General features: G+C 47.2%; 1 protein-coding gene and 1 long non-coding RNA gene across 2 annotated transcripts in view; one reads left to right on the top strand and one right to left on the bottom strand.

Annotated features, from left to right (window-relative positions):
* Positions 1 to 2,379, top strand: part of LOC143421545 (uncharacterized) — a 2,637-nt gene extending 258 nt beyond the window's left edge. Inside the window, exons 2-3 of the long non-coding RNA XR_013101227.1 lie at positions 1 to 138; positions 2,255 to 2,379. The exon at positions 1 to 138 is cut by the window's left edge and continues 44 nt beyond it. This is a non-coding gene — a long non-coding RNA (uncharacterized LOC143421545). The remainder of the gene's footprint in view (positions 139 to 2,254) is intronic.
* On the bottom strand, positions 126 to 6,440 carry prdm12b (PR domain containing 12b). Its single transcript, XM_004571612.5, has 6 exons — positions 5,720 to 6,440; positions 4,523 to 4,588; positions 4,283 to 4,407; positions 3,178 to 3,333; positions 2,216 to 2,330; positions 126 to 817 (listed from the first exon to the last, which is right to left on the bottom strand). Exons 1-6 carry the CDS (start codon positions 5,964 to 5,966, stop codon positions 339 to 341), a joined length of 1,188 nt encoding a protein of 395 aa, XP_004571669.1. The 5' UTR covers positions 5,967 to 6,440; the 3' UTR covers positions 126 to 338.
* Positions 6,441 to 12,513: the final 6,073 nt, after the last annotated feature.

Here is a 12,513-nt window from a genome sequence, read left to right as displayed (position 1 = left end):
TGTGGGGTACGGGGGGCGGAGGGTCATATGTCGGCTAAAACTCGTTTCCATGCACGTAACAGCGCCCCCCCCTCACAGGAAGTGCCCTGGGTTGGGTGATGGAGCTGTTTGGAGGAGGACGTTTGTTTGTTGCCAGAGGTGAGTTTAATGACGAAGCTTTGCTTTTTCTTATTGTTGCTGTTTCTGCAGAAGACGATGGCGCCCTCTAGTGGTTGGTTGGAAACATCTCTCTGTGATTGGTTGATGAGACGTGAGCAGGTTCCTGTCTTATTTCCAGCCTGAAACGTGTCCATGTGCGCGTCAGTTATTTCAGCTCGTCTCCTCTCGCTGTCGCCCCATCACAGCACCATGGTGGGTATGTGGTGAACCAGCGACGCTGGGTGAGGCACGGCGGTCAGCTGGGGAGGGTGAGGAGGAGGCGGCGAGTGCGTCGAGTGCACCCCACCTCCGCCTCCGCCTCCAACCACCAGTACACCTCCTCCTGGGGCGGCGCTGTCCCCCGTGGGGCGGTGCCTGGCGCTCTTCTGGTGCGCCCGCAAACCAGCCAGCTGCGAGTACGCGGACTGGCAGACGTGGCACTTGTAAGGGCGCTCTCCGGTGTGCAGCCGGACGTGGTTCCTCAGTGTGGATGACTGGCTGAAGCGACGGTTGCAGAAGCGGCAGACGAACGGCTTGTCCAGAGTGTGGATGCGCATGTGGGAGCGAAGGTTGCTGCGAGAGTTGAAGCCGCGGTGGCAGATAACACATCGCATGCGCCCAAGACTGGTGGAAGAAGTGGAGGTCGTGGAGGTGGAGCCTTCACAGGTGTGGAAATCATCTGCAGAGAAGAAGAAGAGCTTCAGACTGAACTCTGAGACCACCCTCTCACCTGTGGAGAGGAACCTTTCAATTCAACTTTATTTATACAGCACCAAATCACAACAACAATCGCCTCACAGAGTGTTTCCTTCCCACTGTCACTGTCAAGCTTCTGCCCCAACAGCACCTCTCTGAAACTTGGCTGCTGCTTCTTCTTCTTCTTCTTCTTCTTCTTATTATTATTATTATTATTATTATTATATTATTATTATTATATTATTATTATTATTATTATTATTATTATATTATTATCTTATTATTATTATTATTATTATTATTATTATTATTATATTATTATTATATATATATATATATATATATATATATATATGTATGGCAGCACGGTGGCACGGTGGTTAGCACTGTTGCCGCACAGCAAGAAGGTCCTGAGTTCAATTCCACCATCAGGCCGGGGTCTTTCTGTGTGGAGTTTGCATGTTCTCCCTGTGTTTGCGTGGGTTCTCTCCGGGTACTCCGACTTCCTCCCACCGTCCAAAGACATGCATCTTGTGGGGATAGGTTAATTGGATAATCCAAATTGTCACTAGGTGTGAATGTGAGTGCGAATGGTTGTCTGTCCCTGTGTGTTGGCCCTGCGACAGACTGGCGACCTGTCCAGGGTGTACCCCGCCTCTCGCACTATGACAGCTGGGATAGGCTCCAGCGCCCCCGCGACCCTGAAAAGGATAAGTGGAAGCGAATGGATGGATGGATATTATTATTATTATTATTATTATAACATTAAATATGTATGGAACTATATATATGTTATTTATTTTTCCTATAATAATGATTATTAGTTCTATGAATAGCAATCCAACAATAATATATTTGAACATATATGCATTAAATTTTTAATTTGTCATTTTATTATATTATTATTATTACTACAAATTTTAAATGTGTACACTTTTATACTAATGTGTACTTTAACTGCAATATTACAATGATATACTTATATTATCCATTATAACACACACACACACACACACACACACACACACTTTTAATAAAACCAAATATAAAATATACATTTACTTTTTAAATAGTTATTATTCCAGACTGATTAAAGATAAATTAAATATACATTATTTTTCACACACATTCATAATAATATTAATTTTTATTTTCCAAAATAATATTTTATATCTGAAAGAACTTCATGTGTAATAATACTAATAATAGTAACAGTGTGATGGATTAAAGCCCTTTCGATGACTCCAACACAGATTTAATAAAATATCAATGAAACAATGTTTTTGCTGCTGTTTTCAGGGTTCTTGCAGCGCTGCTGGATGTTTGGCTAACTGAGTAGATTTATGAATGACCTCACTGATCAATAATCAATAATGATTACCGCTCTTGGTCTTCTTGCTCTGTTCGTCCTCTCCTCCAGGAATTCCAGGGATTCCCAGGAATGTGTTGTGAGAGTTTCCGTACCAGACGAGCAGCTCCTGGTCGGGAGGGATGGTCTGAGGAGGGAAGAGAAAAGAGGAAGAGCAATAAATACTTGAATCAGCGTTTACTTTATCATAGCAACATTACTGCGTTTCATTATCACAGTATTATTGTTTTATTGTAAATATTTGATTCTTTCTTTCAAACTTGTCATAAATTCTGAAACATTTTCAGAATTTATGTTTTTCTTTTCTTCAGTTCAAATCTGTTTAAATTTCAGCTGCATGTCGTTAACCTTCGAGCATCGAGTGGAGGGTTACGCTCAGACACCTGGAGGAGCCGGTCGAAGAACGGCGCCTGAAATCAGGCCGAGCTTCATCGCTCAAGGATTTATTTTAGAGAACAGGTGACGGCAGCGCGCTGAAGCTTCCCATGTTTCCTTCACATGGATCTGGAGTCTTCTCAGGCTGATCTGAGATCAGCTTTTCCAAACATGATGAAGCGACGTGGAATAACCACACCCTCCTCTGCTCCACTGCTCTTTTGGCTGTTTTGGTTGTTTCTGTAGTTGCTGTGCTGCTTCAGTGACCTTTGTGTGCACGTTTATGGTGTAAGTTAAGAGGCGTGTAGAGTCTGTAGAGGTGTGCAGTGATGTTGGGTTTATTCACTGAAACATGGTCGCCTTCCTTTATTTATTCCTTTGTTGTTCCAGCAGGCGGTTTGATAAAAGCAACGATAAATACTTCTGAGCAGACATGAGGAGGAAAAGATCCCTGAACCACCAAGAACCTCAGCCTCCAAACCACCAACATCTCTCCGTGAACGCAGGTGTACATGTACCTGGGTCACATGATGTCACCCTGCAGGTGGAAGCAGGTGCGATGATACCTGAGGAGCTGGAACATGGCGAGTTTCACTAACCTCCACCGCCTTGTAGAAGATGCTGCTGCCGATCTGGACCACCTCGAGGTTCTGCTCCTGCTCGTTCCTCGCACACTTGATGTACGTCATCCAGCTCCTCTGGTCCTCCTGACTCGCATCGATAAAATACCTGACTGTGCCGTCCTCATTAAACACCTGAGGAGGGAGGCAGGAAGAAGAAAGTAAACACCATTTCCAGCTAAAGTCATTAGTTTAGTGTTCTCACTAGGGGGTTATTTCAAAGACCTCATACACAGATAATAACTAAGCTTTTTGACATGCTAACCAGTGGAACTGCATATGAGGATCAGTTAACAGTTAGTTATCATCCTGCTAATCTGTTGGTTCAGTTATTTTAATAGCAAGCTAAGAATCAGCATATAAGTTTGTAAGTTAGATTAGCCATGTAACTTGTTGCAAGTAGTTGGATAGTTAACAGTTAACCATGTTGTTGATAAACCAATTAGCTGGCTAGGTAGCAATTGACTTGTTAGTTAGGTGTGAGCTAGCTAATATGCTAAAATCAAGTCACTAAACTTCTTAACCAGCAAACTTTAAGTAAATACTGAGGTTTGTCTGTAAAGGTCCAGCCAGCAGCTAGTTAACACTGGAAATAAGCTGAAAGACTCGATGGTTAGCATTGAGTTAGCCTTCAGGTATTTGTTTAGCAAGTATGTTTGCATTTAGCCAGCCACTTGCTCGCTGTGAGTTTTATAAGTTAGCGGGGAGCTCGTTACTAGTAGGTGACTAATTAAGTAGAGTGTTAAAATTGAGTGAGTTAGTCTGACAGCTGGTAGAAAGTCGGCAGACTTCTTATAGCTTAAAGGGAGCAAAGACACGGCCCCAGAATCAAGCCTTGGGGAACTCCATGGGGGCAACACTGAACCTAAAACCTTCCTCTGACAAAGACAAGGGTTTTTGTTTTTAATGATTTATTTATTTATTTTTAGGGAACACAAACAGCTGCTTTCCAGTAGAGGATAAGAAGGGTTATTTTTCATTATGAAACACACAAAGCTGCTCTAGAAAAAAAATCCAAGGAAAAAGAAAGACACCAAAACATGAGAGCTGGGACAGAGCAGTCTGAACGTGAACGTCGCCTCACCTCCCACATCAGGTTGTTGTTCTTGTACAGGTCGATGTGTTCAGGTGACACCAGGCGTCCGGTGAACGGACCCATCTCTGTCCCCGCTTTGATCCAGGTTTTGGAGAAAATGCCCAGACCTTCTCCTGGGACCACAGAAAACAGTAAAGAGAGGGCGTAAGAAGAACACGGCACCGGTGATCTGCGGCTGGTCTTTAAAGAGAGACCAGCAAACCCACAGAGGTTTACAGGTGAGCTTACCTGGGACTGAGCTCTGAGCGATGATCACCTCACTGGGTAAAACCAGGCTGGACAGCTTCTGCACCTCTGGACACAAACACAGCGCGCAGATTTTCATGTCAACATGTGTCACTCCTGCTTCTACAATTGGAATTCAAAAATGAAAATAGAAATGACAGCGCTGCTTCGAACTTTTTAAACGCATTTTAAACTGCGTCGGAAACGCTCGGAGCGCATTTTTCTGCCGGTTTATGGATGAAAAAGTCCCCGAAAGATGAATACCTGATGGAAGCAGCAGGAAATGTTCCCGAGAACACGTCTACAATCAGGAAAACCCCCTGGACATTATACGGGAGAGCTGAAGGAGCGCGCGGGGAGAGAAAAGCGGGAGTAAAGGCGTGAAGATGAAAGCTGAGGCCGCCGCGGGAAAACGCGACACGTCCGTCGGAGAGTTGACCCGGAGCATCCACCCGAAGCCCGGTCGCTCCTCCTAAATTGTCCCCAACGAACTTCACCCAGAACGGAAACGAATTTCACAATAAAATCACATTAAAATAAAAAAGAAGTGAGCGCGCGACAGCGAGAAACGGGCCGCGGCTCGCGCTTTGAAAGAGAGATCACGGACGTGATTACCGATCAGGAGCCAATCAGTCAGCAGCTGTTTGTTCATTAACAAACCATCCAAAGAATGTGATCAAATCTGATCAGTTATTGATGAGGATAATTAGCAACAAACAAACAAGAATCAATATTTTAAATTCATATTTAAACAGTTTAACAGATTTATTTTAAATACGAGTTTAAAGGTTAAATTAAATCTTTTTTCTGTTTCATTAAAGATTTTTATCTTTTTCGTTTTAGGCTCCAAAATTAAAATTTATGCGACACTTGTGTAAATATTTACAAATATTTGCAAATATTTGTAAATATAGAGAATAAATAAAACGAGTAAAAAAAAACAGAAGAAATGAGATCAATTATTATTATTATTATTATTATTATTGTCGTTGTTATTAATAATAGTATTATAGTAGGATAAGTAAAATAATATTTTGTGTGTTTGTTTGTTTTTTGTGTTGTGTGATGTGTGGACATACTGCAAATCAATTTGCCATTGGAGACAATAAAGTTACCACTGACATTATTATCATCATTATTATTATTATGCTTGTTGTTATCTGGTGTCTCCGTTTCTGAGCTGTACGGTTGGTCACTGACCTCCGGAGAAGGACTGCGCGAGCACCTCGGCGGTGAACGCGGTCTTGGGGCTCGCGCTCGGGGCGGTGCGGTCCTCGTGCTGCAGGTGATGCTGGTGCGGGTGGTGCTGCTGCTCGCCCAGCACGTGCCTCCAGCGCCCGTACAGGAAGCTGTGCAGGATGTCCGAGGTGATGATGTCCGCGAGGGACAGCGGAGGCTTGAAGCCCGGCTTCAGGCCCAGAGAGGAGCCGGGCAGCACGGAGCCCATGGCGGCGAGAGCCGAGGGGAGAGCCGAGGTCAGAGCCGGGGTCAGGGAGAAATCCTCCCGCTGAACAAATTAAAAAAAACAAAAAAACACAGTCAAAAACTCCTGTTTTACACCGACCGAGGAGCGAGGAGGAGACAGGAGCAGAGGAGCAGCTTGCGTGTCTCAGTAAGAGGTGAAGTTAAAATCCTGAGAGGAGCAGGAGCAAAGCGGGCGCGGGCCGTGTGGGGGGGTCTTTATATGGAGCTCCATCACCTCCTCCTCCTCTAACAGAGGGAGGGGGGAATCCTGCACGCGCTGTTATTGGCTCCGTTTACAGCTCGGCTCGTGACACCGACACCCCACCGGGAGGAGCGGAGCCGGGCCGGTACTGGACCGAGGCCCCGCGGAGGTCCAAGCCCTCTTAGGGCAGGACCTCATAGGGCAGGTGTTCACGCATGCGCAGGTCAGCTTCCTGGCGCGTGTTTCAGAGCTCACCTGCTCCTGCCTGAAGGCAGGGTTGGTAGTTTGATTTCAGCCCGCAGGTCAGGCTCATGGGCAGCTGATCAAACAAACAGCGATCAAACAGCTGATCGTTAAAAACAAAAACAGGAAACATTTCAGTTTACAACTACGTCACAAAACTGGGCGGAGACTAAAAGCGATAACAAAAATCAAATCCATCGATCAAATATGAGAAAAATGATCCTAACATCAGACTGAGACCCGCCCACAGCTCAGAAACTGTAACTGATGATAAACCGATGACTGATACATTGTTATCATTTTAATCAAGCTGACACAACAAATGCAGATGAATGTAAAATGTGTCATTTGTGTGTTTGAAATTCAATCTAACACAGATTTCTTCTGTTTAACAGGTTTGAAAATGAAGCGCAGGAATGTGTGTGTGTGTGTGTGTGTGTGTGTGTGTGTGTGTGTGTGTGTCTGTGTGTGTGTTTGGGGGGCTGAGTGACAGAGCAGAAAAACCGATTAGAGGACAACAGCTGCTTTCTTCATCACCTCCTCCTCATCCTCCCGCTGTCTCTCAACAGGATTATGATTCTCTCGCTCACTCTGATCTGTATTTATGAGCTTTTAAACATTTATTGTCCAAACACACACACACACACACACACACACACACACACACACACACACACAGCGTCATGAAGTGAGTGTGTGTGTGTGTGTACCTGTCTAGCTATCTTTGTGAGGACCGAAATCTGCATTCTACTTTACTTGTGAGAACAGTCACTTGTGAGGACACACACACACGCGCACGCACGCACGCACCCGCGCGCGCGCACACACACACCGGTCTCACAAGTTTGAAGCCTTTTTGAGGCTCCAAATGTGGTTTTAGTGTCAGGGCTATGGTCAGGTTTAGGGTCAGGCGTTCATCTGTAATGGTTAGCGAAAGCATTATGTCAATGAAGATCCTCACTGGGATAGCTGAACGGGCTTGTGTGTGTGTGTGTGTGTGTGTGTGTGTGTGTGTGTGTGTGTGTGTGTGTGTGTGTGTGTGTGTGTGTTCTTAATATTTGTGCTTATTTGAATGTAAATATAAAATCCGACATCAATCTGCTCCGGGACTCCTCGGTGAGTCCTCGGTGTCTCCTTCCGGGCTCGGTGACTCCTCCGGCGGCCTCGGCCCCGGGTCTCTCCCGCCGCGCGTTCCCGGAGCAGAGCAGGGTTTTGCTGACGGGGACGCGCATGTATTGAAGCGGACACGCTTTAATGAGCTTCTCCGACAAAAAGGCCCGTGAGCGTGCCCGGTGTCCTCGCGCCTTTATCCCGCTCTTCACGGCCAATCAGGATCCACTTTAGGCGGGAAGTCAGGGGCGGTGGGGGGGGGGGGGGGGGGGGGGGGCGGCAGGTGACTGGCACGCGTGAAGACAAGAGGGGGAGGCGGGGAGGAGGTGAAAGGAGAGGTGAGGAAGAGGTGGTGGGAACGCGCACAAATGGCGCACTGATATTGTTCCGCTAACATGATTAAGCAGCGCTGCGGCCTCATTAGTATTCATGCGGCGCGCAGACGGAGCCGCAAATAATCCGCGTTTAAAAGCGCTTTAATGAGCTCAGCTGCGCGAGACACCCCCCCACCCCCGAGCCTCATCACCACCACCACCATCATCATCCTCCTCTGCTGTCAGAGGTCAGTCGTGATCGTCTTTCTGACCTGTTAGATTCAGTTTTCAGTTTTTTGGAGACAAACCTGAGCCCTGCTCCGTGAGACTGTAAATAAAAGATGGCGTTAAACGTGATCTTCTGAGGCTGTTGTCTCCGCCCTCCTCTCACCAACGACCACACGGAACCACCCCAATCGGAGGTCGATCCGAGTCCGGCTCAACGTATCGGCATGTTTCAGCTGCTCAGGTTCAGGTTCTGGTTCGTTGTAAGTTGGAAAGTGTAACTTGAGCGCTGTCAGGTGTGTTCGGGTTGTAATAGAGTACATGTGCTGCACACTTATGTTTCTAAGACGAACCGATGCTTAGAAATGTTTCTGCTCCGCGTGGTCATGTGACCCGGGGTGCTGAGGCGGAGCGTCTGCTCGGTCCTTATTTCTTCATCGTTTTCGAGGTTTCAAGACAAACGTCTCGCTTCACGCTCCTTCAACATGGTTTCAGGCAGAGGTCAAAGTTCAGCAGGGCGCTGCGAGCACAATTCAAACATGAGTCTGACTGAGGTTCAGTGTAGCGCAGAACAACGCCGAGTGCTGCGGACACGCTGTGGAACAACCAGGTGAGCATCTCTATGACCTCGCTCACATCAGAATCAGAATCAGAATCAGAATGGGTTTATTGCCAGATGTTGAGGTTTACAACATTAGGAAATTGCTGCGGTGCTTCAGTGCAGACAATAAGAATTAAAGTGCTATGTAGAAAGAAAGATATGTGCATGAGATATACATGAGATATATACATGAGAATAAGAATTATGAGTGCTACGTAGAAAGATATATACATGAGTGCAGGTGGTGATCAGTGCCAAACATGGAATGATGCAGTGACACAGCGTAGGGTCATGTGTTAGTGGCGGGGACAGTCATACGGTTATTGTTCATGTGTCCGACAGCAGAGGGGAAGAAACTGTTCTTATGGCGAGAGGTTCTGGTGCGAATGGACCGGAGCCTCCTGCCTGAGGGGAGCAGGTCAAACAGACTGTGTCCAGGGTGAGAAGGGTCAGCTGAGATCCGAGCTGCACGCCGCAGTGTCCTGGAGGTGTACAGGTCCTGCAGAGATGGGAGTCTGCAGCCAATCACCTTCTCAGCAGAGCGCACAACACGCTGCAGTCTCTGTTTGTCTCTGATAGTGGCTCCAGCGTACCACACGGTGATGGAGGAGGTGAGGATGGACTCGATGATTGCAGTGTAGAACTGCATCATCGTCCGTGTTGGCAGGTTGAATTTCTTCAGCTGCCTCAGGAAGTACATCCTCTGCTGGGCTTTCTTGATGACGGAGGTGATGGTGGGCTCCCACTTCAGGTCCTGGGTGATGGTGGTACCCAGGAAGCGGAATGAGTCCACAGAGGTGATGGGGGTGTCAGACAGGATGATGGGGGGGAGTGGGGCTGTGTGCTTCCTGAAGTCCACAATAATCTCCACTGTCTTCTGGGCATTCAGCACCAGGTTGTTGTGGCTGCACCAGGACACCAGACATTCAACCTCCCTCCTGTAGGCAGACTCATCCCCGTCAGAGATGAGCCCAATGACGGTGGTGTCATCTGCAAACTTGATTAGCTTGACAGACTGGTGGGTGGAGGTGCAGCAGTTGGTGTACATCAGGTGCACATCTGGTCTGCAGCTGCTCAGTAACAGAGGACGATGACGTCGCTCACTGTGTATCCAGTCTGAGACATCACTCATATGTATGTTCTCATTATTATTATTTTATGTTATCATCACTCAAGTTACAGTTTAACTTTGGTGCCAACGACAGTAAGTGTCAGTCTGCCGTCCAGCTGTTTGGGCTGGTGTGTGTGCGCGGAGGGGTGGGGGGTACAGACATGGAGGTACGTGTTAAAGACGAGTCACGCTTCCTTCGGAAGGATGTTCACCTGCTCACATCAAAGCTTTCTCCTCATTTCAAACTCAAAAGATGAAGCAGCAACTGCGGGAGCGTCCACAAACTTGTGGTCTGGCCTGTCCTCTGGAGCAAACAAAGCCTGGATGATGAACGAGGCGTCACGCTGCTCTGTAACCTTGGCTCTTTGCCTCGTGAAGGGTTAATGTTCATTGTAATGTTCTGTCATATCAGCGGGACAAACATCGACCGCAGGACTGAGACCGCACGAGTGCAGGCTTTTAGAGCAGCGCATTAATGAACACTGAGTCACGCGTCCACATACTTCTGCCCCCTGCAGCGAGGCTGGCAGACAGATTATTGGCCTGCTGGTCTCCGAGCTTCGGGGAAAAGGTTTGGACTGGATCCAGATCACCATTACTTTAATGTTTAATCAGGCCTGCCACAGACTCAGGGTTCATCTGTACTTACCGAGCTGCTTCCTGTACTTTACGACCGCCAACACTCTCCTCCGCACCGCAGCACACACTCACGCCAGTCCAGCTGTCTCTGTGAGGACCCGTGGCAATATAATGCAATATGGGGACTGTGGCGCTGACCCTGAACTGGATTCTACTGTGAGCGCGAAACGTGTTCAAATACTGGCCCCTGTGCAGGTGTCTGAGGATGGCACACTAAAACGTTCCATAAAGTCATCAGACGATAAGGAAACGTCCTATTTCTTTGATAAGTTACCAAAAGAATTGATAGCTGCCAGTTTCATACTGAATAATTACTGAAGTGCTGCACTCAGTGACTGCAGGGTCCCCTGAGGACGCTAATGACACCACAGTCCCCACACAGGCACATATACGAGTACACCTACACTGGCAGTAATAACAGAGCTCTCACTTTTTCCCTTCATCTTCATCACTTTAAACATTTGTCACTCTGTTCAGCGCAGTGGGAACAAACGCCTGTCGGTCAGCTTCAGGTTTACAAAAATAACGCCGTCTCGTCACGCTCATCGTGAAACAGATGCCATCTCTGAAACTTGTTGCTCCTGCAGGAGGCCGTGTTGGGGCGGGGCTTTTAACTCTGCTCAGGTGCCCGGCGCCTCGAGCTGCAGACCTGATGGATCACTGTTATTGATCCCCGGGGATCTGCAGGCGTGTGATTACAGTAATGCCCTAATGATGGATGACATCAGGCCGTCACTCAGACCATCTGTCTGCGCTCCGGGAACATGAATAAATGATAACTCCCACTTTTCATGTGAGAAGAGCTGCTATGTATTTGTGAGGACCGACTCCACACCAGCTAATGAAAATTCAGAATCTAACAGACGAACAGAAAAATGTCTGAAGTCTGAGCTGCAGCTTTGACCCAAGATGTCCCAGCTTTCCTCAGATGGCTTCAGGAATCCTCCTGGGTCTTCACAAACATCCGGCTGAAAACTTTAAATGTTGCAGGTTCTGGAGGTCCGCCTCTGTGGCAAACATGTTTTAACTGGAAGTTTGAAATCCATCTGAAAGATTTGGATTGGTTGGCTGAGGCACAGACTGCAGAGGGAGCGCTTTATATTCCCTGAACTGGCTCCACAACAGTTCTCACTTTCAAATGTGAAGACTTGGGGCAATTCGGATCGGATGATTCCAGCACAGCAACGAGTGTTAAGGTCAGTAAGAGTAAACCTTAAATCAGTTTCCTGATAGCAGAAACATCGATGCCACGTTTGGCAGTTATGGCTCAGATATGGCAAACTCAGCCTAGTGTGGGTCAAAGGAAGCTGTTTCTATGGAAACGATGAGCTTGGTTGTGTTGATGCACGCTCAGTCATCCAGGTAAGGAAAGCTTGATTCTGTTCTTCTGGATGTTGTCAGTGAGAGAAACGTTTCCTCATCATCAGGTAACTCCTTCAGTCTCAGCTGACTGCAGGGTTCAACCTTATGAACAGGACATTGTGCTGGAGGTCAGTTTATCATCATTAATATGCAAATTCTTATGTCCACTGATCAATGTCCATGAGAAGCATTCACACAGAGCTGTGAGGCGGATGCAGCATTGTTCATCAGTGCTGCATGTGTCAGCCATTGTGCAGATGTCCTGTTTATAAGGTTGAACCCTGCAGTCAGCCAACACTGAAGAAAACGTCCAGATGAACAGAATCAAGTTTTTTGGATGGTTTGCTGCTTGTTTACAGGCTGCTGTGGGAACCACTCACCAAGGCTCTCTCAGCACTGCTGTTTGAGAACATCTGGGCAGGACTTGTCCGGAGCAGCGGCCGTCCACGCAGTCCACCACGCAGCTCTGAGACCGCAGCTCGTTCACGTTGACCCCATCTGAAGAGGCTGAACCTAAAATAACACCAAGCACAAACTGACGGGCGGTTTCTGTTTCAGACCTGCTCCAGAACTACAGCACTGGGTTTGCATCAGAAGTGTCAGAACTCATTAAAGGGAAGCAGCGGGTTTATGTAGAGATGGAAGACTTCATGAGAGGACATGAACAGGTTTGTCACGTGGCTGCAGCTCTCAGCAGCTGAATGTTTGATGTGAATGCACGTC

Source organism: Maylandia zebra, linkage group LG12, assembly GCF_041146795.1.
Source record: "Maylandia zebra isolate NMK-2024a linkage group LG12, Mzebra_GT3a, whole genome shotgun sequence".
Lineage (NCBI taxonomy): Eukaryota > Metazoa > Chordata > Actinopteri > Cichliformes > Cichlidae > Maylandia > Maylandia zebra.
Note: the sequence above shows the minus strand (reverse complement) of the source record. Positions and strands in the feature narration are given on the sequence as shown.